General features: G+C 58.8%; 2 protein-coding genes and 1 long non-coding RNA gene across 7 annotated transcripts; 2 read left to right on the plus strand and 1 right to left on the minus strand.

Moving 5' to 3' along the window:
- Positions 1-497: 497 nt before the first annotated feature.
- Positions 498-13,076, plus strand: CABLES2 (Cdk5 and Abl enzyme substrate 2). 3 transcript variants are annotated; one of them, XM_061436971.1, is made up of 10 exons: positions 498-930; positions 5,323-5,394; positions 5,468-5,560; positions 6,705-6,782; positions 7,052-7,160; positions 7,535-7,700; positions 8,052-8,155; positions 8,272-8,378; positions 10,656-10,860; positions 10,983-13,076. In XM_061436971.1, exons 1-10 carry the CDS (start codon positions 542-544, stop codon positions 11,118-11,120), a joined length of 1,461 nt encoding a protein of 486 aa, XP_061292955.1. In that variant the 5' UTR covers positions 498-541; the 3' UTR covers positions 11,121-13,076. The 3 variants fall into 3 exon arrangements, with proteins under 3 accessions (XP_061292955.1, XP_061292953.1, XP_061292954.1); XM_061436969.1 differs by having other exon boundaries at positions 499-930; positions 10,980-13,076; XM_061436970.1 differs by having other exon boundaries at positions 499-930; positions 5,326-5,394; positions 10,980-13,076.
- Positions 13,077-13,177: 101 nt separating this feature from the next.
- RPS21 (ribosomal protein S21) lies at positions 13,178-14,507 on the minus strand. Of its 3 annotated transcripts, none has more exons than XM_061436973.1 (6): positions 14,404-14,505; positions 14,096-14,158; positions 13,955-14,018; positions 13,744-13,815; positions 13,318-13,373; positions 13,178-13,241 (listed from the first exon to the last, which is right to left on the minus strand). In XM_061436973.1, the coding sequence occupies exons 2-6, from the start codon at positions 14,143-14,145 to the stop codon at positions 13,232-13,234; spliced, it is 252 nt and encodes an 83-aa protein (XP_061292957.1). In that variant the 5' UTR covers positions 14,146-14,158; positions 14,404-14,505; the 3' UTR covers positions 13,178-13,231. The 3 variants fall into 3 exon arrangements, with proteins under 3 accessions (XP_061292957.1, XP_061292959.1, XP_061292958.1); XM_061436975.1 differs by lacking the exon at positions 14,404-14,505 and adding an exon at positions 14,331-14,398; XM_061436974.1 differs by lacking the exon at positions 13,178-13,241 and having other exon boundaries at positions 13,314-13,373; positions 14,404-14,507.
- A 23-nt stretch (positions 14,508-14,530) lies between these two features.
- Positions 14,531-20,813, plus strand: LOC133259438 (uncharacterized). The gene is made up of 2 exons (XR_009740390.1): positions 14,531-14,646; positions 17,034-20,813. It is a non-coding gene; the product is annotated as an uncharacterized LOC133259438 (long non-coding RNA).
- Positions 20,814-22,167: the final 1,354 nt, after the last annotated feature.

Here is a 22,167-nt window from a genome sequence, read left to right on the forward strand (position 1 = left end):
TTCCCTTGGGCCTGCGGTTTTCAGCCACTGGAGGAGACCAGGTGGCATCGACGGTCATTCTTGAAGCTCCTCGAGGGGCCACCCAGACCTCTGATGGCGGGTGCCACAGCTCCAGTCCTGCACCTCAGCCCCACCCTCCTGCAAAGACACATACCCTGAGAGGGGAAGTGGAGCCTAAAGACAGGCTCGACGGAAGCTGACCATGAACGCCGCAGCCCAGCAAAAGGAATAGGGCACTGGAGTCCGGGGGCCGCGACTTCCGAGCCGGGGACTCGAACCCGGGGCCACGCCGCCACTCGCCCCGAGTCAGGCCTCGCGGGCCCAGCCGCAGGCAGACTGGCGGCTCCTAGATCCCCAGGGCAGCATGAGAACCGCCTCTAGGACCCAGGGGAGCGCCCCGCCCCCGGCTCCGCGATGGCCAATGGGCGAGCGCGATGGCGGTATATTTGCATGCGGGTGCGCCACGGCCAATCGGCGGCGGGCCCGGGCGCGTGCGCGAGCGGGCGGGCGGCGGCAGGCGGCCGGCTGGCTTAGTCGGAGGATGGCCGCAGCCGCGGCGGGTGGAGCGCCGGGCACGTCCCCCGGCCCCACCGCCAGGGCAGCGCCACAGGCGCTGCGGAGGCGCGGGGACTCACGGCGCCGCCAGGCCGCGCTCTTCTTCCTCAACAATATCTCCCTGGACGGGCGGCCCCCGAGCCTGGGCCCCGGGGGAGAGAAGCCCCCGCCGCCGCCGCCACCGCCCACCGAGACCCGCGAGCCTCCGGCGCCGCCACCGCCTCCGCCGCCGCCGCCGCCCGCGCCCCCCGCCGGCCTGCCCCTGCCCGGGCCCGGAGGCAGGACCCCAGCGCCCCAGGGCCTGCTCAGCCCCGCTCCCGCGCCCACCGGCTTGGGCCTCGGCCTCGGCCTGGGCCTGGACGGGCAGCGCCAAAGGTGAGTGCGGTCCGGGTCACCTGGAGCCTGGGGGCGGCGGAGTGGCCCGAGGCTGGATCAGCGCGGGGGTCGGGGTCACCTGGCCCAGGGTTCAGGGTTGGGGTAACTGGGCTTCGGATCAGTGGAGTGGCCCTGGCTGGGTCAACGCAGAGGCTGAGGTAGCTTAGGGCCTGGCAGCCCAGGACATAGGGTTGGAGTGACCTGGGGCCATCAACATAGTGGGCAGGGTGGCGAGGTGGCCGTGGGCTGGCTCAATTCGTTAACACGGGGCTGAGGTGACCTACGGAAAACCAGGATCAGCCCATGACACAGGGCTGGAGTGACCTATCAGCATAGGACTTGGAGATCAGGAGGTAACCCTGATCCCCTGTGAGCCCCAGACACATGTTGGGGTGTTGAGGGACAGAGACTTAGGGTGTCCTGGGTCTTGCCAGCCCCGGAAGGGAGTCTTGCCTGGGCCCCTCCCCAGACTAAGGTGTCAGAGTCAGGGGTCTTCTGGGATCTGTCAACCACCTGGACATGTATGTTAGGGTTTCCTTGCGCCTTGTTGATCCCCAGACTTAAGGATCATGGTCCCCTTAATCCTGCCACCCCTGAATATGGGGTCAGGGTCTTCTCAATTTTGTCAGACCCCGAACACAGGTCAGGGTTCCCTCAACCCTTGTCAGCCCCCAGACACGGAGCCCTGTCTGCTCCAGACACACACACCCCTCCCCAGCCCATTTCATCAGTTCACTGGACACGGGACTCATAAACGTCCACCATACGTTCCCCTTCGTTCTCTGAACTGGGCGAACCCCTCTGTGGGCCAGGGATCTTCCCTGCACTGTGACCTCTCCCCAGAGTCTCCCACACTGGCCCAGACTCCCAGCCCACAGCTGGTGGTCCCTGGAGCCCCCCATCACCCTCTCCTCCTTTGTCCTCTCTGAGCTCAGTGTCCCTGGGCCCATCACATCCCAGGTCACAGGCACTTTCCCTGCCCTTCACCCATCTCAGAGCCTCCCTGACCCTGAGCCCTGCCCCTCTAGTCTGTGCCCCCTGCCCACATGCTCTGGCTGCTGGACACCCCACTTCCTTCCCCCAGAGACCCTTTCACGGGCCCTGGAGGTATGCAGGGTCTCACAGCTGGTGCTGCACGTGGGTGGGCCCAGACGTTGAACTCACCGCAGTCCCCTTGTGTCCAGAGGCTCTTCTTACCTGGAGGTCATGACGGCTGCACTGGCTGTCGTTGCCTCGCAGCCCTGGTCTCAGGCAGTTACAGGTGACGGGTTCTTCTGAGGGACTTCGGTTGGGAGGTGGAGGCCAGGGTATGGTGCTTGTGGCTAGATTTCTTGACTCTACATTCGGAGTCCTTCTGAGTGGCCCTGAGGCCACTGTCACACTACGTAGGTAGACTTCAGCAAGAGCTGCATCTGCACAGGCTAAGAAGCCTGATCCTGTCCGCAGACGAGCCTGGCCAGGGCTCCGAAGGGAGTCGGGGGCTGGTTGGGACAGAGTGGTCTGTTTGTCCCAAAAGTGGCAGTAAGTGTACCATGTCCCTGGGGAGATAGGGCTGCTTACCTGACGGGACTGAGAGGAGAAAAGACTGCTTTCTCCGTGGAAGTCACTCCACTTTAAAACAGCTCCAAAGCCTGCTTGTCCTCGGCTGGCAGACTCCCACAAAGTGGTCCTGTCTCCTGGTGGCCCTCAACCCAAGGACAGTTTCCTGGTCACACCAGGTCTCCTTCAAGCCACTCTAGGGCAGAGCGGCACAGCTGTCTGCTGTGTGAGGCCCTCACTCCCACTTGGCCTTCACATCCTCGGTCAGATGTCCCTCTTGCCCTTCAGGCTGCACCTGCCCATGCAGACTCTGCCCCGCCTCGGTTTCTGCTGCCGAGCCCAGGCCCCCGCCCTTGGGTCTGACGGATGGAGGGTTCCTGGGGTGGGCACTGTCTGTTTCTCTCTGCTCCGGGAGTCCAGAGGCAGGGCTGTGGATAGTCACTGCTGAGTGTGGGAGGTGGCTGGCCTAGCGAAGTAGGCTGCCAGCTACTGGCTGTGGGCTTCAAGGGACACTTGTTCTGGGCATGGAGAGAGTGCTGAGGGTCTTTTCCCAAAGTCTGTGTCATGAGAAGGGTGGTCTGAGCCAGGCTCTGGGAACAGACCTGGTTGGAATTTTGACTCCACTGTTTATGAGCTCTGTGACTTGGAGCAGGTGAAACCGCCTCTCTGAGCCTCAGTTTGCTTCCCTCTGAAATGGGTTTGTGTTAAGTACTACCGGCCAGAGGGGCTGTTAAAATCAGATGGATGGCCAGGCTCAGCAAGGGTGGCTTGGCCAGACCAGGGCCAGGGAATGGAGACTCTTGTTACATCCAGGTTGCCCAGGGCATGCTCACAGCTCAGCTCACGGTGGAGAGTTGGTGTGCCACACTCAGGCAGTCTGGTGTGGCTTTTTCGCTGAGCCAGGGAGTGAATCCTCAGAACCCTTACCTTCTTCGCTTGAACTTCAGACTCCCTAGAATTTTCTTTTCATATCAACTCCGTGGTCACTTAACACTTGGCAGGTTCCAGGCTTCCCCAGCTGGTCAGAAGCGGGCGTTCAGGTGCTCTGCCTGCCCCACCAGGCCTGTGCCCTCCTGCTCCGCCGCGGCGTCGCACTCCCCTCCCCTGTGGAAAGCCTGGCAGCCTCATGCAGCAGCAGGGTTCCCTCTGGCAATCTTGGAAAGCCTCGTCCCAGCAGGGCTCTCAGCCTCCCTCAGGCTGCAAGCCTCTCCTCTGGAGTGGGAGTGGGGAAGGAGGCAGGAAAGCAGCAGCCCCTCACTTGGCTGGCCTGGTCTGTGCTCAGAATTCACGGTGCCATTGTCAGCGCTGTCCCTGTCTCTGCACCCAGACACTGGCCAGGTTCAGGGAAGGAGCCCTGAGAACACAGAGTGGCCTTGATTCCAGCGCCCCTGCCGTGGTCAGGAGGGCAGCAGGTGGCAGAGTCTGGTAGCAGAGGCTGGTGCACAGAGCTCGTGGGATGCAGCTGCCAGGCCCACCCCAACCAGCTCTGTGCCTCAGTTTGGCCCCTGTATACTAAGGGCTGTGAGGACTGACTTGATGTTTAAGATGCTTAAAATAAGGAAAGATAAAAGGAGACAGCGATGAAGACAGCGATGCACGAAACCAGCTGGGCTCAGGTGCTCAGCTTGCTGAGGGGAGAGGCCTCTCCTGCAGGGACCCAAGACCAGCAGGAGGAGCCAGGTCAGAGGTCAAGCAGCCTATAGGCTTTGGGGTGTGGGCGCTTATTGTGCCAAGGGCCCATGGCATCTGCCAGGCGCCTCCATGGAGAGCGCCGCTGGCCCAGGCCCTGTCAGTGAGGTCCCAGGTGTGCAGGAGCCACTGGGCCCCACCTGGGAAATTACCTGAGGAAGAGAGCCTGAGAAAGCCACGCGGGACTGCTCCTGGGGCCTCTGAGCCTGCCTGTGGGGCGTGACGCACACACCTCCCCAGGGATGGTTTTGTCTCCACTGGGCCAGCTTTGCTGCCCGGCTCGGGTCCTTTCTGAATGTCCACCTCCAGCAGGGTACCGTCTCAGGCCAGGGCAGGTCCTGCCTCATCGCCGACTGTGGGTCAGTGCTTACCCAGCCCCTACCTGGGGCATTCCCGGTTGCTGGGCAACAGGCAGGAATGGACAGTACTGAGACACGGTCCCAGGATCACGGGTGATGCCAGGGCTGCTGCCCGTGGGAAGATGAGGGCCACATGTGAGCTGAGCATCCAGTTGAGGGTGATATAGCCACGGGAGGACCTGGAAAAGGAGGGTCCAAATGGAGGGAACCCTGGCGAGGGCCCTGAGGCAGAGGAAGGGCTGGCACAAGGAGTGGAGGGCAGTGAGGGTGGCCTGGCTGAGGGGGAGAGGCTCCTGGGTGTCCCTGGCCGGGGACTGAGCGAGCTGTGTCAGTGCTGGTGGTAGCTCCACTCACTGAGATGGGCAGAGCGGGTTGGCAGGACTTGTGCTTGTCTGCCCTTCAGCCCTGCAGAGCCGCTGCCAGGCCCCCATGTCCCCTTTCCAGGCTTCCACTAGGCCCCTTCCAGAGGTACTTCCACCTGCAGCCTGCTGTGGGCACGCATGACCTGTCTCACCCCATTCCTAGGCCCGAGGGAGCTCTCGGGACCCCTAGGCTGAGCTTCGAGAGGCAGTGGGCAGACCAGGGCATGCCCAGCCTTTCATCTCAGCACTCCGCCCCACCTCAGGCTCTTCTGGCCTCGGGTGGCCCTTCCTAGCACTCAGGTCTGCCTGCAGACCTGCTTCCGGCCCATGGCCTGGGCCCCCTCCCCGAGAGCAGAGCACGGTACCGAGGCAGGCGTACCGAGGCAGCCTGCCGTCTGCCTCCTGAGGCCCCGCCCCCTGAGGCCCTTCTGTCCTCCTCACAGAAGGCGTGTGGCATCCCAACGCTGCTCCCTCGAGTTTCTGGAAGACACAGTGGGATGTCCCTCGGGTCAAAGGTAAGGACCCCGCCTCTCTCCTGGGCCCAGGATGGGTCTGGGAGGGGCAGAGTGACCTGCTTTTCACCTGCAGAACCAAACACATATCCGGATCCCCGAGACACAAGGGCCTGAAAAAGACACACTTCATCAAGAACATGCGGCAGTACGACACCAGGAACAGCAGGTATGGGCGCGCGGCCCACCGTGTCCTCCCTCCAGCCCTGTGGGACCTCGTCCTGCCTGTGTCAGCAGCCCTGTCCTCCTTCAGCTCAGGGGACTCGTCCCCACAGCCCGTCCCTTGTCCCCTTGGAAGTGGGCCCTCCTTCCCTCCCACCCACCTCCGTTCATATTCCCTGAGCGCCGGAGTCCACAGCACGTCCTGGGCGAGGGGCCGCCCAGTAGACTCTGGTCTTGAGTAGAAATGCTGAACGTTGAGAACACAGTGGGGACGGGCAAAGTGGTGGGGTGGCCAGGAGAGAAGGAAACACAGAGGGTACCTGGCTTCCCTGAGCCGGGCGCACAGCCCTCAGAGGCCCTGTGTGGGAGACGCCGGGTCCCTGGTGCCCACGTCCCTCACGCCCTACCCTCCTTGCCCTGAGGCCATCGTCCTGACCCTGAGTAACCCTTCCTGCTGGAGGCTGTGCCCAGGTACCCACAAGGTAGCCCTACTTGGGGAGTGCTGAGTCTTCCCCATGGTGGCCGTAGCTCAGACAGTCCAGGACCCCAACACTGTCCCCATGATGGGCTCCGTCTGGTGCTTAGGAGCAGGCCCCAGGCAGACTGAGTGCTAGCCTGGCCAGGAAAGGGGTCTCCTACCATCATCCTCCCTGCTGGACTGGGGCTGGGCCAGGCAGAGCTGTGCCCAGAGGGAGGAAAGGCCAGCCCTCCTGCCATGTGCCCCACATAGGGCCCCTCTCGGGCCACTTTGGCTTCAGACTTGGAAGTTGGGGCTTCCTGATGCTCTTAGGCTCCTGCCCTCCTGGGATGCCTGCGGACTGGCTCCTTCAGCCAGCCAGTCCTTGGGGCCATGCCTCTGCTGTCCTGCACCGCCTGTTCTCTCCTGGATGACCTAGCCTCCGGCTTCCACCCTGCCTGCAGTGTTGTGCGTCATGTGGGAGGGCTGCGCTCACTGAGGGGACGAGACACAATGCCCTGAAACTCCTAGAAAGACCGGTGAAAGCTGGGCGGCCAGATGGACCCACCCTGGCTACTGGGCCCCCTTAGCTGGGCATCCCCTGACCCTTGGGACAAAGCCCAGCCTTAATCCAGGCAGGAAGGGGTCTCCTGGGAAATGCCAGCCACCCTGTTCTGACCCGTTCCCCCTGCAGGATTGTGCTGATCTGTGCCAGACGGTCCTTGTGCGCGGCCTTCTCAGTCCTACCCTATGGAGAAGGCCTGCGAGTCAGGTGAGTGGCTGACCCCCACCCAGTGGGGGCTCCACACCCTCGCAGCTTTATCCAGGGGCCAGCAGACCAGCTTCTGCTCAAGCTTCTCAGGGGCTCCAAAGGCCCTGTGGGTCCTGGTTCTCTGGGAGGTGCTGCTAGACATGGGTACCTGGGACATTTCCTGCTCAAGGGTATGGAGGTGGGAGTGCTGCCAGCCTCAGGCTCAGCTCCCAGCCTCCGCGAGGTCGGCGGTGGAGAGTGGCAGCTGTGTACCGTCCTATGCGTTGCAGTGACCTGAGATTGGACAGCCAGAAGCAAAGACACCCATCTGGCGGCGTTTCTGTGTCTTCCGAGATGGTCTTCCAGTTGGAAGGTGTTGAGCTGGGGGCAGATGGAAAGGTGGGAGCTGGCGCCGTGCTCAGCGGGAGCACAGGGCTTATGCATGTCTTCCGGGAAAGTAGACTCAAAGATGTGTTCGACTGAAATCCTCTAAAGTGTGAGGTCGCTGTGGGAGGAGGCCAAGAAGCCTGTGCAGACCAGTTTGGTGGCTGGGTGACAAGATCGGCTCTAGTGGTGAGGGTGAGGGGCTCAGGACTCCTGGACCAGAAGTTCCAGCTGCAGATCCCAGTGAAGGATGGGGCATTCTGGAACCCCCGAGGGAGTGAGCAGCATCAGTCCTGGGTAGTGGGAGCTGTGGCAGCCGGGAGGGAGCTCACTGGATCTCTGGTCTTGGACGGGGCAGCAGGGCTGAGCCTGACGCCCTCCCTCTCCAGGTTGTGTCTTACGCCAAGTTCCTGTACCCCACCAATGCCCTGGTCACGCTCAAGCCAGACAGCCACGGCCCAGCGCCTCAGCCTCGGCCCAGCGTGCCCCGCACTCTGCTGGGGTCCCGCTGCAAACCCGTCCCACCCAGGGCAGCACCAGCCGGCTCGGAGCTAGGTAGCCAAGGGCCCTGACCTGGGGCAGGACAGATGGCCCCAGGTGTCACATCCCAGCCCATGGTCCTTGGGGAGGAGGCTTGGGGAGCAGGCTGGCCATGACCTCTCAGGAGAGTGGGACCCTCACCAATGGCTCCAGGGGTCCTTCATCATCAGGACTCCCTTCGTCCCACCCAGCCCCAGGAGAGAGGACCACACCTGGAGCCCCTGAACCCCACTCTCCTTGTCCTACAATGACACCTTCCACCCAGCTGCCCCCTGGCGCTGACAGACCTGCCCCAGGCTGGGGTCGGCATAACCGCTGACCCAAGCTCTGGGCTCGTGGTGGGTCAGGGCTGCCCTCTGCCCGCAGGGGCTGACGCAGGGGATGCCCTGGAGTACAACCCCAATCTGCTAGATGACCCTCAGTGGCCCTGCGGCAAGCACAAGCGTGTGCTCATCTTCGCGTCCTACATGGTAGGGGGGTCGCCCCTGGGGGCGGCTGAGGGGTCAGCACTGAAGGGGTGTGCAGCCGCCTTCCCTGGCTGGGCAGGTGCCCCCAAGCTGCATGGGGATGGTCTTCTCTGCTGCAGACGACGGTGATTGAGTACGTGAAGCCCTCTGACCTCAAGAAGGACATGAACGAGACCTTCCGGGAGAAGTTCCCCCACATCAGGCTGACGCTGAGCAAGATCAGGAGGTGAGGAGGCCTGGGTTGTCCCCAAGCCTGTGGCATCCCCGTGCCCACAGCCCAGCCAGCTCAGCCCTTCTCTCCTATCCCCCATGGAGTCCTGAGCTTGAGAAACCCAAGGCCCCTCTCCTAAGCCCACCCTCCTTCTGTCCAGCTCGACCAACCCCGGCAGCTCCCTGCCACCTCCTTGGTCAGGCGCCCTCAGTTCAGTTCAGTCGCTCAGTCGTGTCCGACTCGTTGCGACCCATGAATCACAGCATGCCAGGCCTCCCTGTCCATCACCAACTCTCGGAGTTTACCCAAACTCATGTCCATCGAGTCGGTAATGCCATCCAGCCATCTCATCCTCTGTTGTTTCCTTCTCCTCCTGCCCCCAATCCCTCCCAGCATCAGGGTCTTTTCCAGTGAGTCAACTCTTCGCATGAGGTGGCCAAAGAATTGGAGTTTCAGCTTTAGCATCAGTCCTTCCATTGAACACCCAGGACTGATCTCCTTTAGGATGGACTGGTTGGATCTCCTTGCGGTCCAAGGGACTCTCAAAGAGTCTCCTCCAACACCACAGTTCAAAAGCATCAATTCTTCGGCTCTCAGCCTTCTTCACAGTCCAACTCTCATATCCATACATGACCATAGGAAAAACCATAACCTTGACTAGATGGACCTTTGTTGACAAAGTAATGTCTCTGTTTTTGAATATGCTATCTAGGTTGGTCATAACTTTGCTTCCAAGGAGTAAGCGTCTTTTAATTTCATGGCTGCAGTCACCATCTGCAGTGATTTTGGAGCCCCAAAAATTAGTCTGACACTGTTTCCACTGTTTCCCCATCTATTTCCCATGAAGTGATGGGACCAGATGCCATGATCTTCGTTTTCTGAATGTTGAGCTTTAAGCCAACTTTTTCACTTTACTCTTTCACTTTCATCAAGAGGCTTTTTAGTTCCTCTTCACTTTCTGCCATGAGGGTGGTATCATCTGCATATCTGAGATTATTGATATTTCTCCCGGCAATCTTGATTCCAGCTTGTGCTTCTTCCAGACCAGTCTTTCTCATGATGTACTCTGCATATAAGTTAAATAAGCAGGGTGACAATATACAGCCTTGATGTACGCCTTTATTTGGAACCAGTCTGTTTTTCCATGTCCAGTTCTAACTGTTGCTTCCTGACCTGCATATATAGGTTTCTCAAGAGGCAGGTCAGGTGGTCTGGTATTCCCATCTCTTTCAGAATTTTCCGCAGTTTATTGTGATCCACACAGTCAAAGGTTTTGGCATAGTCCATAAAGCAAAAATAGATGTTTTTCTGGAACTCTCTTGCTTTTTCGATGATCCAGAGGATGTTGGCAATTTGATCTCTGGTTCCTTTGCCTTTTCTGAAACCAGCTTGAACATCTGGAAGTTCATGGTTCACGTATTGCTGAAGCCTGGCTTGGAGAATTTTTAGCATTACTTTACTAGCGTGTGAGATGAGTGCAAGTGTGTGGTAGTTTGAGCATTCTTTGGCATTGCCTTTCTTTGGGATTGGAATGAAAACTGACCTTTTCCAGTCCTGTGGCCACTGCTGAGTTTTCCAAATTTGCTGGCATATTGAGTGCAGCACTTTCACAGCATCGTCTTTCAGCATTTGAAATAGCTCAACTGGAATTCCATCACCTCCACTAGCTTTGTTTGTAGTGATGCTTTCTAAGGCCCACTTGACTTTACATTCCAGGATGTCTGGCTCTAGGTGAGTGATCACACCATCGTGATTATCTGGGTCCTGAAGATCTTTTTTGTACAGTTATTTTGTGTATTCTTGCCACCTCTTCTTAATATCTTCTGCTTCTGTTAGGTTCATACCATTTCTGTCCTTTATCGAGCCCTGGCTGCTGCTTATTCCTGCCCACACCTGCAGGGGGCCCCCACACCAGCGCCCACAGCCCCTGAGCCGGCCGCTGACCGTCCCCACCTGATCGGTAGGAGGTCAAGGCCCCACATGAGCTGCCCACACACCCCCTCGATGCCTTGGCACTGCCCTTCCCTCCCCACACTGGTCCCCTCGCTGCCACAGGAGGGCAGGGACCCAGTCCTCTGTGGTGTCCGTTTGTGGACAGTGCGGGTGCTGTGGGCCGAACAGTGACCAAGACCAGCCTGCCGCTGCCCCCGACCACCCCAGCTATGGGCCCTTGTGCTGGGCCGCGCCCTCCGGGAGGAAATGGCGATTTTCCCAGGGCCCAAAGACACGCCCCCCAAGCGGGGAGTGGCCACTTCCCAGCCCCACAGCCCGTGGCTCCGTGTGAACCCGCAGTTTGAAACGAGAGATGCGGAACCTGTCCGAGGAGTGTGGCTTGGAGCCCGTGACCGTGTCCATGGCCTATGTGTACTTTGAGAAGCTGGTGTTGCAGGGTAAGCTCAACAAGCAGAACCGCAAGCTATGCGCCGGCGCCTGCGTGCTGCTGGCCGCCAAGATCAGCAGCGACCTGCGCAAGAGCGACGTGAAGCAGCTCATCGACGTGAGTACGGGCCGCCCCCGCCCCTAACCCTCCGGGTCTCAGAGGAGGGCCCGGCCCCTACCCCTGGCCCGGCCCCTGAGCAGCGGCCCGGCTCAACCCCTCTTTCTTCTTGGACGCAGAAGTTAGAAGAAAGGTTTCGGTTCAACCGACGGGATCTCATCGGCTTTGAGTTCACAGTGCTCGTGGCCTTGGAGCTCGCTCTGTACCTCCCTGAGAACCAGGTGTTACCTCATTACAGACGCCTCACACAGCAGTTCTAGCCGGCCAGCCTCCACACCCTGGCTTCCAGTCCTAAGCACACCACACCGCCACGGTACTTCTGAGAGCCCTTCTGCGTGCTGCTGAACAGACCTGGGGCTCTGTCAGTGCTTCTCATTTTCCTGTGCCTACGACTGCTCTGGCACCAGGACTTTGGTCTACAGCGTCCAGTGGTGTTATCCACCGTGCTTCTCCTCTGCGTCACCCAGCCTTCTGCTGCTGTCAGAGCCGCCGCGCTGGTGTCTCGTGGAGGCCTGGGTTTCCAGACCCTACTGCAGACGCTGGATTGCTGGACTTAACCCATGGGAGCATTAATCTCGGCTATTTGGGGTTTTCGGAGGTGGAGACCGCACTGTGGAACCCCCCACCCCCTCAGCCCAGCCCCTAGGGGTGTCTGCCCACCTCCCCATATCCACAAGCAGAGCTCTGCATCAGCCTAAGCCAACGGGGGCAGACTCCTGGTTAGTTGTGATCTCATTTTTTACTCTCAGACCTCTGTTTTTTCAAGGATCGCGTCACTGTGAAGTCCTGAGGGCCCGGGTGGCAGGTACCCCAGCTGGCCTCTCCATGGAACCAGCCTGCACCACGCAGGGATCTGTCTCACCAGAAAACCCCACTTGCTTATGACACCCAGGACCTTCAGAATGACTGGATTGCTGGTTCTTGATCTTCCTAAGCAATATGGCGGTGGCGGGGGGAGGGGGGGGGATGTACTTATTATCATTTAGGATTTGGTTCTGTGGGTCTTTTTCTAAGGGAACAAAAACTGGTTAAACAAGGTCTGCTGAGGATGTGACCTGAACCACACTTGATCTTCCAAGCGGGGAAGAAGACAGACCACTTCAACTGTCCTGCTCATGAGGGTAAAGGCTCTGCCTTCCTCCCAGGCAGGAAGGGAAAGCCACCTTGGCCAGAGCAGTGGTCACACCAGGCAGACCCCAAAGGCTGGTCGTTGTCCAGGGCAGGCCTGTGTCCAGCTCGTCTGCCTCACCAGGCTACATGTTACCCAGTTCTTCCACTTGCTGCCCCACCATAAACACTGAAGACCTAGGACTGGAGCTTCTTCACCAGCCAGCTGCTCTCAGAAAGGACCGTGTCGGCTGGGCCATCAAGCTGCGTCCCACTATTGTCCCAAGAACCTCACTGGAGGGGTGCCGGGGTAGCCCCACACTGCATCCTGTCCATGTGGACTGGTCCTTTTGCAGAAGAGATGCCAGCCCTTATCAGCGCATTCCACCACCAGTAGCTCAGCAAGATCTCAGCCCAGGAGGGCACAGGGATCCCCGCAGGGGTGCAGAACAGCTGCCCTACCCCACTCGCTGCTCTTCTTCCTTGGTCACTTGCTTAGGTTCAGGAGGACTGCAGGAAGGAATCCGAAGCTCAACTCTGTACCCAACCTTATTTATTGAGTGCCTCTTTCCTGTTCTCCCCCCAGGACACCCCAAAACTCTGATGTGCACCAAGGGGGCTTGAAAGATGAAGCTGCTAGGCCCCAGGCAATCCTTGAAGGTGTCCAGTATCTCAAGGATACTTCTGTTACAAGCACCTGAAGGGACCAACTTCCAAAATGTACGTGCTGGTTTACAGTTAGCTTTGAGGAACACATCTTGAGAATTTCGGTACAAATGTTAGAATGGCAATACAGTGTTTATATAGTGAGAACTAGTCATTCACCAGGCCCTGTAACCTTCCCTTTAGTGTGTTGTGTCCTTGTTAATGTCAAGAGCTGCCACTGTGTGGTACTCAAGTGAAGCCAGTATTTAAGGAATTAAACTTCAGCCTGAACTGTCACCCCAGACACCTGTGTCCAAGGGGCTGGGGCTACTCCCTCAGTGCCTAGGAGGCACCATAGGCTTAAAATGTGTGCTAAGTGGCTGTCTGACCTCACTGTCAAGTGTCAAGGATCTGTTTGCAAAAATTAATGTATTTGTGCTTTAAGTAAAAATTTGGTTTTGCAACACGTGTCATAGGCTGCCTTTCAGCTATCACCCCCAACACTCCAGAGCCCAGAAGAGCCCACCGCCCCCCCCCCCCAAAAAAAAACACAGAATGAAGCAGGTAAGTTTTCACTATTTATTTATAACAAATATTCCATGTCCGGGATGCTCTTCAGTCAGAAGTTCCTGGAACAAAAAAGGACATTAAAACCTGGTTTCTGAAGCATCCTAGGCCCCAGTGCCCAAACTCCAGTCCTCTTACTTTGAAACGATGCCATCAGCCTTGGCCAGCCGGAGAATGGAGTCATCTGACTCGCCCTAGGGAAAAAAGCAGGTTGGGACCAGCTGCTCTTCTAGCCAGAAATCCCGCCCAGCTGCCCACTGGTTGGACCAAGTGGAGACTAGCTAGCAACAGGCAGACCGTCGACTCTACAGTGGGGGACAGGGTCTCAAGGAGGTCCCTGTGACAACCGAAAAGCTCCGAGGTTTTCCAAGGTGGGGTGGCCCTTTTTTTGGATCCTGAGCGTCCTATTTCCACCCCCAGGAAGAGGCTGGCAACCAGCACAATCTGAGCCAAGAGGCTCCAGTCCATTTCGCCAACAAACCCGCTCAGGCTTGGGGACAGCGAGGGGGACGCTATTCCGGTTCAAAAGCCCACAAGGTAAGCGCGAAGCCCCGAGACACACACCATCCTGCGAATGGCCCCGCAGATAGCGTAGGTTTTAAACTGGCCGTTAAACCTGCCCGTCACCTTGTCAACCTAAAAATTGAAAAAAGGAGTCATAAAGAGGTGCCCAAGCATCTTCGGGTCGAAACTTGAGGTTTGGAAATCAACGTGCAAGTCCGCCCGACCTCGCCCCCCTCACCCAGCGGGTAGGCCCTGCGGCCGCCCAGCTCACCTCGGCCACGTTCATCTGGATGGACGCGTGGTCCTTGGCGCCGATGATACGGTTGCTGGCGGAGCTGCGGGGGAAGCGCAGTGAGCGGGGAGATGTAGGTTGGGTGTGGGGGGTTTAGGGGCAGGAGAAGGGGACGCTCACCATTTCCGCGGCACATACAGGTCCACGAACTCACCGGCGTCGTTCTGCATGTTGAGCCAGCGTCTGCGGGACCCCAAGGCGGCTTCGTGAGGGCGGACCGTGTCCGCGCGCCCCTCCCAGCCCAGCCCCGACCAAGCGCGCTAGGCTATGTTCCCGTCCCGATCCCGGGCCCAGCGCCGTCCCCCTACCCCCCGACCGCGAGCCCTAAAGCCGTTCTCCTGCACCGGTCCCAGACCTCGTGCCATCCTCCCTCCCGACCTCGGGCTCCGCGCCGTCCCCCTTGCCCGGACGCCGGCCGCGCAGCCCACCTGATGGCACCACGATGAGCTCGAGAGCAGAAAGGAAGCGCCACTTCCCCCGGCAGCGCTATTGGCGGGAGGGGCGGGGCCTCGGCGAGTACTTCCGGGTCCCGCGCCCCGCCGCGAGTTTGCGCGGGGTCGGAGGAGGGGGCGGTCCGGTCAGTGTGACGCATTTCCGCTTCCAGTGGTCGGAAACTTCCAGGCGTCCCACGGATTTGGGCGGGCTGCTGGTGCGAACTTGCGAGATCGTAGGTGGGCGCGTCTTCGCAGCGGTGGTTTTCGCCCCGGTGGGCGCTTCCCGCCGCTGGGATCGGCCAGTGCCAAGGGCACCCAGGCAGGACCCGACGCAGGTGGGAGGGCGGGAGTGCTGGCACGAGCCGGGTTGTCAGCACGTGGGAGCTTCAGATCTCTCCGGGGGTCTTACCCCAGGGCCAAGCCAAGCACCGCGAAGATGGACACAGACGGGGCGCCGCTGGTTATAAGAGCAAGAGAGAGCCCTGGGGTCCTGAAGGAGGAGTGGCAGGGCTCGGGTGACGGGCTTCTCCCGAAAATGGAACTTAACTGCCCCAGAAACCCGGGTCTGAGCTAGAAAGGAGTTTGGCCACGCCTCGTGACGGAGCCAGGTCAGACCCGCACGGCGGGTGCTCAGCACTATCTGGGCCCTGCTCAGGATCCTTCCGCCACATCAGTCCCACTCCATCCTCCCCGGAGCAGTCTATGCCAGGCCCGTCCCTGGTGCGAGAGTCTGTTAATGAAGAAAACAGAAAAACTCCAGGCTGCAGAGCTAACTCCAGAGCCCCCCGTCCCGCAATCCTGTGATTGTGCCCCGCCATCTCAGCTGAAACACCCCCTTGGGACTTCATCTTTCATATGAGAGAGAGGGCCCCTCGGGGGTCGACTCCAGAGCTTGTACACCCCGCCGCCCCTGCTGCCCAGGGCCGAGCCCGGCAGTGGAGTCTCGGAAATCCCGATACCTCTTACTCCGCAAACCCGCCCGGTCCTCCAAGATTGGGTACCCCCTCACTTCCCCGACTCAAGTCTCCGTGAGGTCGCACAGATGAGGGCTCTTCCAGGGCTGTGTCTGCTCACCTTGTGGCGACTGCGAATGATCCTGGTCGGCCTGTCCTCACGGTGCTCCATTTGAGTCACAGCCAACTTCTGTATAGGTCCGGGAGGGTTTAATGTCTGGGCCTGGTCAGGGCTGAGGCTTCTCATACCTGGAAACCAGTGTTCGAGTGCCAGTGTGTTTGCTGTTGCTTCCACTGGGCTCTGGCAGCTGGGCCTCAGGTCACTAAGGCCAGTGCCCTGTAGGAAGGTCATCATTCCCTGTTGGTGCCAGCTGGAGATGTGTGCCCTTTCCAGGACCCCCAGCACATGCAGGGACATCACGTGTTTATGCTTGTGGTTGTATTATGGACCAGGGTTCTTGTCCTCCCTGCATGCATGTGTACTAAGTTGCTTCGGACTCTGCGACCACATGGACTGTAGCCCTCCAGGCTCCTCTATCCATGGAGTTCTCCAGGCAAGAATACTGGAGTGGGCTGCCATGCCCTCCTCCAGGGAATCTTCCCAACTCAGGGGTTGAACCTGGATCTCCTGCACTGGCAGGTGGATTCTTCACCACTAGCACCACCTGGGAAGCCTTTCTTGTCCTCCCTAGTCGATAGAAATTGATATGAGATGAGATAAGAAATTCAGGCAAGGCTTTATCAGGGTTCCTGCTGCAGTAGGAAGGAGTGAAAACAAGTAATAGGTTCCCTTGTCCGCTCCATTATGTGGCGTGAGCGTAGGAATGGGTCCAGGGATTGGGCTGGAGGGGAGCTTAGGTGGTTTGCCCATCTCTGGTAGTGTTGAGTGCAAGGGGCATGCGCTGGTACCGTGCTTTTGCTTCCAGCTCTTTAGAAGGGGCAGTTGGATTTTTAATCTGTGTCCTGTCCATAGTTTGCTTCACTTGCACGTGTAACAAAATCCACTCACACCCATTAGAATGACTACAATGAATTTGAAAAAATAAGTGTTGAGGCTGTGGAGAAATTGAAATCCTGTGCATTGTTGGTAGAAGGTAAAATGGTATAGCTGCTGTGGAAACAGTACAGTGGTTTTTCAAAAACTTAAAAATAGAACTGCCATACGACCCAACAATTCCATTTCTAGGTTACTTACCCAAAAGAAAGCGGTGTCTTGAAGAGATTTGTACAGCCATGTTCACAGCAGCATTATTCACAATAGTCTATGATGGAAGCAACCCACGTGTCTGGGTGGGTGAAGGGATAAGCAGGATATGGTCTATGCACACAGTGGAATGTTGTTCATCTTTAAAAAGGAGGGAAATTGTGACAAGCATATGGATGAAACTTGAGAAACTGTGCTAAAATAAGCCAGTCACAAGTACAGTGTAATTCCAGTTACACAAGGTGCCTAGAGGAGTCGAATAACAACGGCGGGGGCTGGGGGCGGGGGGTTAGTGTCTAATGGGCATACAGCTCCATTCTGCAAGGTGAGGAAGTTGTAGAGATGGATGGTGGTGATGGCTGCACAACATTATGAATGTATTTAATACCACTGAACTGCACACTTAATGGTCAAGGCGGTAAGTTTTATTTATATTATCACAATAAAAAATATTTTAAATACTATAGGACACGCATGGACACACAGAAGACAACACAGTCTCTTCCGGGTGGGGCCAGAGTTCCTCAGGCCAAGTTCTTCAAAAGGAAGTTCTGTGACCCCACCCCCTGGCAGTGAAATCTATATGAATGAGCCCCTCTTTGAGAAACTGCTTTGTCTGTTTAAATAAATTTTAAAAATAAGAAGAGACCCTGCTGTCCCAGGTCCCACAGACAGGAGCGAGTGGTCCCTGAAGGGAGCCAGCTGGGCCTTCCATCAGCAGTGCCCCTGTCATCTGAAGTCAGGCGTGGGGTCGGGGGGCAGCTGCTCAGGCTGGAGGCTGAGGGAGGTCGGAACTCAGGAGAGATGTCCCTGCCTGTACTCTGCCCAGCAGCCACTATGGGGTGCCCAAGAGCTGTGCCTAGCCCTGCAGGCATCCCTGGGCGGGGCTCAAGGACAGAGGCTCATCAGTCGCTTTCCTGCTGGCTGTAGGGGGCTGGCCATCTCCCTCAGGCCTCTGGCCCCCAGCCAAGGGGTGACTTGTTTACTGAGCTTCCTATGAGGGCTCCAGGTTGGGAAAGGGCCAGAGGCTGGGTGGGGTGAAGGGGTTGGGGGCAGGAGGACCTGGCGCTTGAAGATGCTGTCCTCCTGGGGCAGCCCCCAGGGGCTCAGAGCAGCAGCTGTTGAGCAGGGTGGTCCCCATCAGGATCCTTGAGCACCTCCAGGCCTGCAGAACCTACACCTCTTCCTGCCCCCTGCACCCCAAGTGCTCTAGATCACCCCACCTTGCATTATCACATTAGGACGACAGGCTGACCTTGCACCCTCCTCCTGCCTCTTAGCTGTGTGGCCAGTCACTTAGCTGTCTCTCCTCCCGGCTGCAAAGTGGGGACAGTGGTAAGAGCACCACCCGGAAGGGTTAACACGCCTGGGGAGCTCAGAGTGGACGCGGCAGTCGGTCCTCAGCCCCACTGTCACCACCAGCGTCACTGTCACCCTCAGCACCACCGCCGCCACCATCATTTGGGTTGTTATGCCGTGACCCCAGGTCTACACGGCTGTAGAGCTGACTCCTGGGTTGACTTGAAGCCGCATCTCACCACCCGCATCTCACACACGACCCCATTCAGGCTGCCCAGTAGGGTGCTGGTGGCCAGAGGTGTTGGCCAGTGTCCGCGTCCAGCATCCACTGCCCATTCACCTGCACTGTCCTGGGGCCTACCCCATGGCAGGTAAGCAGGGCTCAGATGCATGGGACACAGCCTTCCTGGGCAGGGGGCTGAGGGGCACCTCCTGGCTCCTCCCAGAGCAGCTGTGTCTGGGCTGGGTGGGGCCCGGGCAGCCTGACACGCATTGTGTGTGGAGGGGAACCAGCCCCGAAACCAGGAAACCCTCCTTCCGGGCCTGGGCGCGGGCCCAGGGTGAGCCACAGGTCAGGGCCAAGGGACAGGATTCTCCCCGTGCAAACCTAGCCAGGAGTTGCAGCCATCAGCCTGTCCTGCCTGCCCTGGTTCCCTGGGAGAAGGTCCAGCTGTGGACACAGACCTGCCTCAGAGGGACTCCAGCAGGCCCTGGTGCCACCGCCGCCAGCCACAACTCCAGACTGTCCTCTGGTCTCAAGGAGACAGGCGGTTCCGTCTGACTCTAAGTCTCCCTAGTCTCTGTGAGCTTAAGGGAGGTCCCAGCAGGTGTGCAGCCCCAGCATGTAGGTCTGACCTCAGTGACCTGGGGTGTGGGGCCTTGGGCACTGGTACTCACAGGCCGTCAGGGCCAGGAGCCTGAGAGCGTCCAGCCGGTCACCCTTTCTGTTCTATTTTATTTTGTCGTTCTATTTTATTTGTTGTTCAGTCGCTTAGTCCTGTCTGACTCTGCGAGTCCATGGACTAGCATGCCAGGCTTCCGTCTTTTACTATCTTCCAGTGTGTGTGTTAGCCGCTCAGAGTGTCTGACTCTTTGCAACCCCAGGAACTGTAGCCCACCAGGCTCCTCTGTCCATGGAATTCTCCAGGCAAGAATACTGGAGTGAGTTGCCATTTTTTTCTCCAGGGGATCTTCCCAACCCGGGGATCAAACCTGGGTCTCCTGCATTACAGATGGATTCTTTATCCTCTGAGCCACCAGGGAAGCCCAGAGTTTGCTCAAACTATTCTACTGTGTTAGACTTTTTCATTGAGATATAACCCACACGTGGTGATAAGGAACACAGACCATAAGTGACCCCCCACCCCCCTGGTTTTTACATCTGCCTTCACAAACGCAGGCAGAGTGTGCTGCAGACTGTGCTGGCATTGGGGCAGCATCTGGATAGGCCTCTCCCCTCCCCACCTGGCTCCCAGGAGGCCTTCACGGACCTCTTTACCAGTTACGTGTACAGACATTCTGGAGGTGGGGTGGGGGCCTAAGCTGGGCACCTGGACCCCCACTGACACGTAACAGAGAGCACTATGAGATCAGAGACACCCAGGAATGTCTCGTCTTCTGGCCCCACCCCTCCCTCGGGGCCAGGCTACAAGGGCTGAGCCAAGGGACAGGAATGGAGGCACTTCCACCCCAGGCGTGCACGCAGCAGCCAGCTGGCTCATCCCAGTGGACACGCCACAGGCTCACCACGCTGGCCAGAGGCCAAGACATTCCAGCCAAACTGGGTGGAGTTTCAGGTTCAAAGCAAGAAGGCTGCAAGGCCCACCTTTACTCCTGGGCCAGGCCCGCCAGGGGGACACCAGGTTCTATCCCCAAGCTGACCTCTGATCCCACCCAGGTGGCCCCATGGCCACCCTGAGAGGATGTGCAATTATGAGCCCACTGTACAGAGCAGGAAACTGAGGCCAAGGGAGAGGAAGTGGCTCCTCCAGAGTTACAGAACCAGGGCACAGGGCAGGGCTTGACCCAGCCTGGAGCTCTGGGGTTGGGGGATGGGACATAGTGCAGCCAGAACGGGGCCTTGGACAGGAAGACAGGAACCCCCCAACACTGCCCCATGCCCAAGCCCAAAGCTGAGCCCTAAGGAGGCTTAACTCCGGAGCAGGGGTGTGGGGGTCCCTCATCTGCCCAGTGGGGACACCCAGCTGGGAGCCTGGAATGGACTAGAGAGGAAGGCTCTCCCTTGGCCCCTGGTGGTGATAATCTGCCCGCAGGGCCCAGCCTCTGAGCACCAGGCAGTGAGTGTGTCAGCAGCTGCTGGAACATGCCCAGAGGCAGAGGTTTGCTGGGCCTGGAGAGCGCAGGTGGAGGGTGAGGGGACCCAAATTCCTGCCCCGGTGCGGAGCCTAGCCCAGGCTTGTCTCGCTCTGCCCATCCCCAGCTCTCCCCTCCCTGCCCAGCTCTGCAAATCCTCTGAGGTCCCAGGATGTCCAGCAGGGCCCAGCCAGGAGTTGCCTCTGCCCCCCCACCCACTATGACCTCATGCAGATGACTGAGGGCAGGTGGCTGTCCTGTGGCCCCAGGCGAGTCCTGGGCCCTGCAGCGTTCAGGACAGGTGACCCCTGTCCCCAGGGAGCTCCTGTACCTGTTGTTGTTCAGTCACTAAGTCGTGTTTGACCCTTTGCTACCCCAGGGACTGCAGCACTCCAGCTTCCCTGTCCTTCACTATCTCCCAGAGCTTGCTCAAACTCATGTCCATCGAGTCAGTGATGCTATCCAACCATCTCATCCTCTGTCATCCCCTTCTCCTCCTGCCTTCAATCTTTCCCAGCATCGGGGTCTTTTCCAATGAGTCGTCTCTTCACATCGTTGCATCAGGTGGCCAAAGTACTGGAGCTTCAGCTTCAGCATCTGTCCTTCCCGTGAATATTCAGGGTTGATTTCCTTTAGGATTGACTGGTTTGATCTTCTTGCTGTTCAGGGGACTCAATGGTCTTCTCCGGCACCAGTTTGAAAGCATCAGTTCTCCAGGAGAAGACGACAATAAGCATCTCATCTCAGGAAGGTCTGGGGCAGTGGGTCTCATCTGGGAATGTTCCTTCCCCACCCTGCCCAGGATACACAGCAGTACGCTGTCCTGACTTGAGGCAGGGAGGTTGCTGTAGCCACAATTGGGTGGAGACCAGGGATGCTGCTCGAAACCCCACAGCACCCAGGATGACCCATAGGGAGGCGTCCAGCCCAGAACGCCAGTGGGGCCTGGTCTAGGGCTTTGAAGGCCAATGGCCTCTCCAAAGGGGCCATAGCTCAGGTGGTCAGGGAAGGCCTCTCTGAGGAGGGGACATTGTAAAGCAGGGACCAGCCATGGAAAGTGCCACCCCTTCCCACTGGTCACCCTAGTGCCCAGCAGCCTGTGGAGAGGAGAGCCAGGGGCTCATTCGGTGGTGGGGGTGGGGAGAAGCAGGCTGGGATCTGGTGCCAGGCCTGGGGAATTCCAGAAGGTGGAGGGAAGCCTCTGACCACCCCTCCTCCCGGGCTCCTGGCTCCCAGTAGCCCAGGCTACATTCCTCCCAGGGTGGGCAGGTGATGGGAGCTCCGAGCATTCCAGTGGAGATGCTGGAGGCCTGAAGGCTGCTGGCACCCGCCTCCTGTGAGGCCCAGGCAACCTCTTGAGGCTCTGCCCCATTTGGCTTCCTGGGGCTGGGGCCACAGGCCTCAATGAGGACGATTGGGGTCAGGCGTCCCAGAGAGATGCGGACATAGGCCCAGCCAGGAGCAAGCCTGCAGGATAGGGACTGAGCACCTTGCAGATAAGGGCAGGACTTAGCCGGCAGCCCCTTGACTCCTGAACAAAAGGCCGGGTTGCACAGAGCCTCAGAATCATGGTGCTAGCGACAGGCAGGGTCCACAGAACCCTCTTATGCCCTGTCTCCTGTCTGTAAGACAGACTTTTGTGCCCATCAGACCAGGGGCCTGCCGAGCTACCAGCACATGGCACAGAAAAGGCTGCTGCCTAAAGCCCCACTAGGTGAGTGGTGCTGAGGGGCTGGGGCCAAAGATAAGGCGAGAAAACAAAATCAATGCCATTGGCTCGGTGGGCCCAGAGAGGTCGTGCCTCTGACCTGAGGTCACAACAGCAAGCCCCAGATGGAGCATGGAGGCCATAGGAGACCAGGCTCCCAAGGAGGGGTGACTCTCAGTTCCCACCCACTGGGGAGGCCAGAAACGGACTCCCAGAACCACCCCCCACCCCAAGATGAAGACCAGCTCCCAGGAGACCCACCAGCGCCGTGCCCGGCACGA

The sequence above is a fragment of the Bos javanicus genome, chromosome 13 (genome assembly GCF_032452875.1).
Source record: "Bos javanicus breed banteng chromosome 13, ARS-OSU_banteng_1.0, whole genome shotgun sequence".
NCBI lineage: Eukaryota > Metazoa > Chordata > Mammalia > Artiodactyla > Bovidae > Bos > Bos javanicus.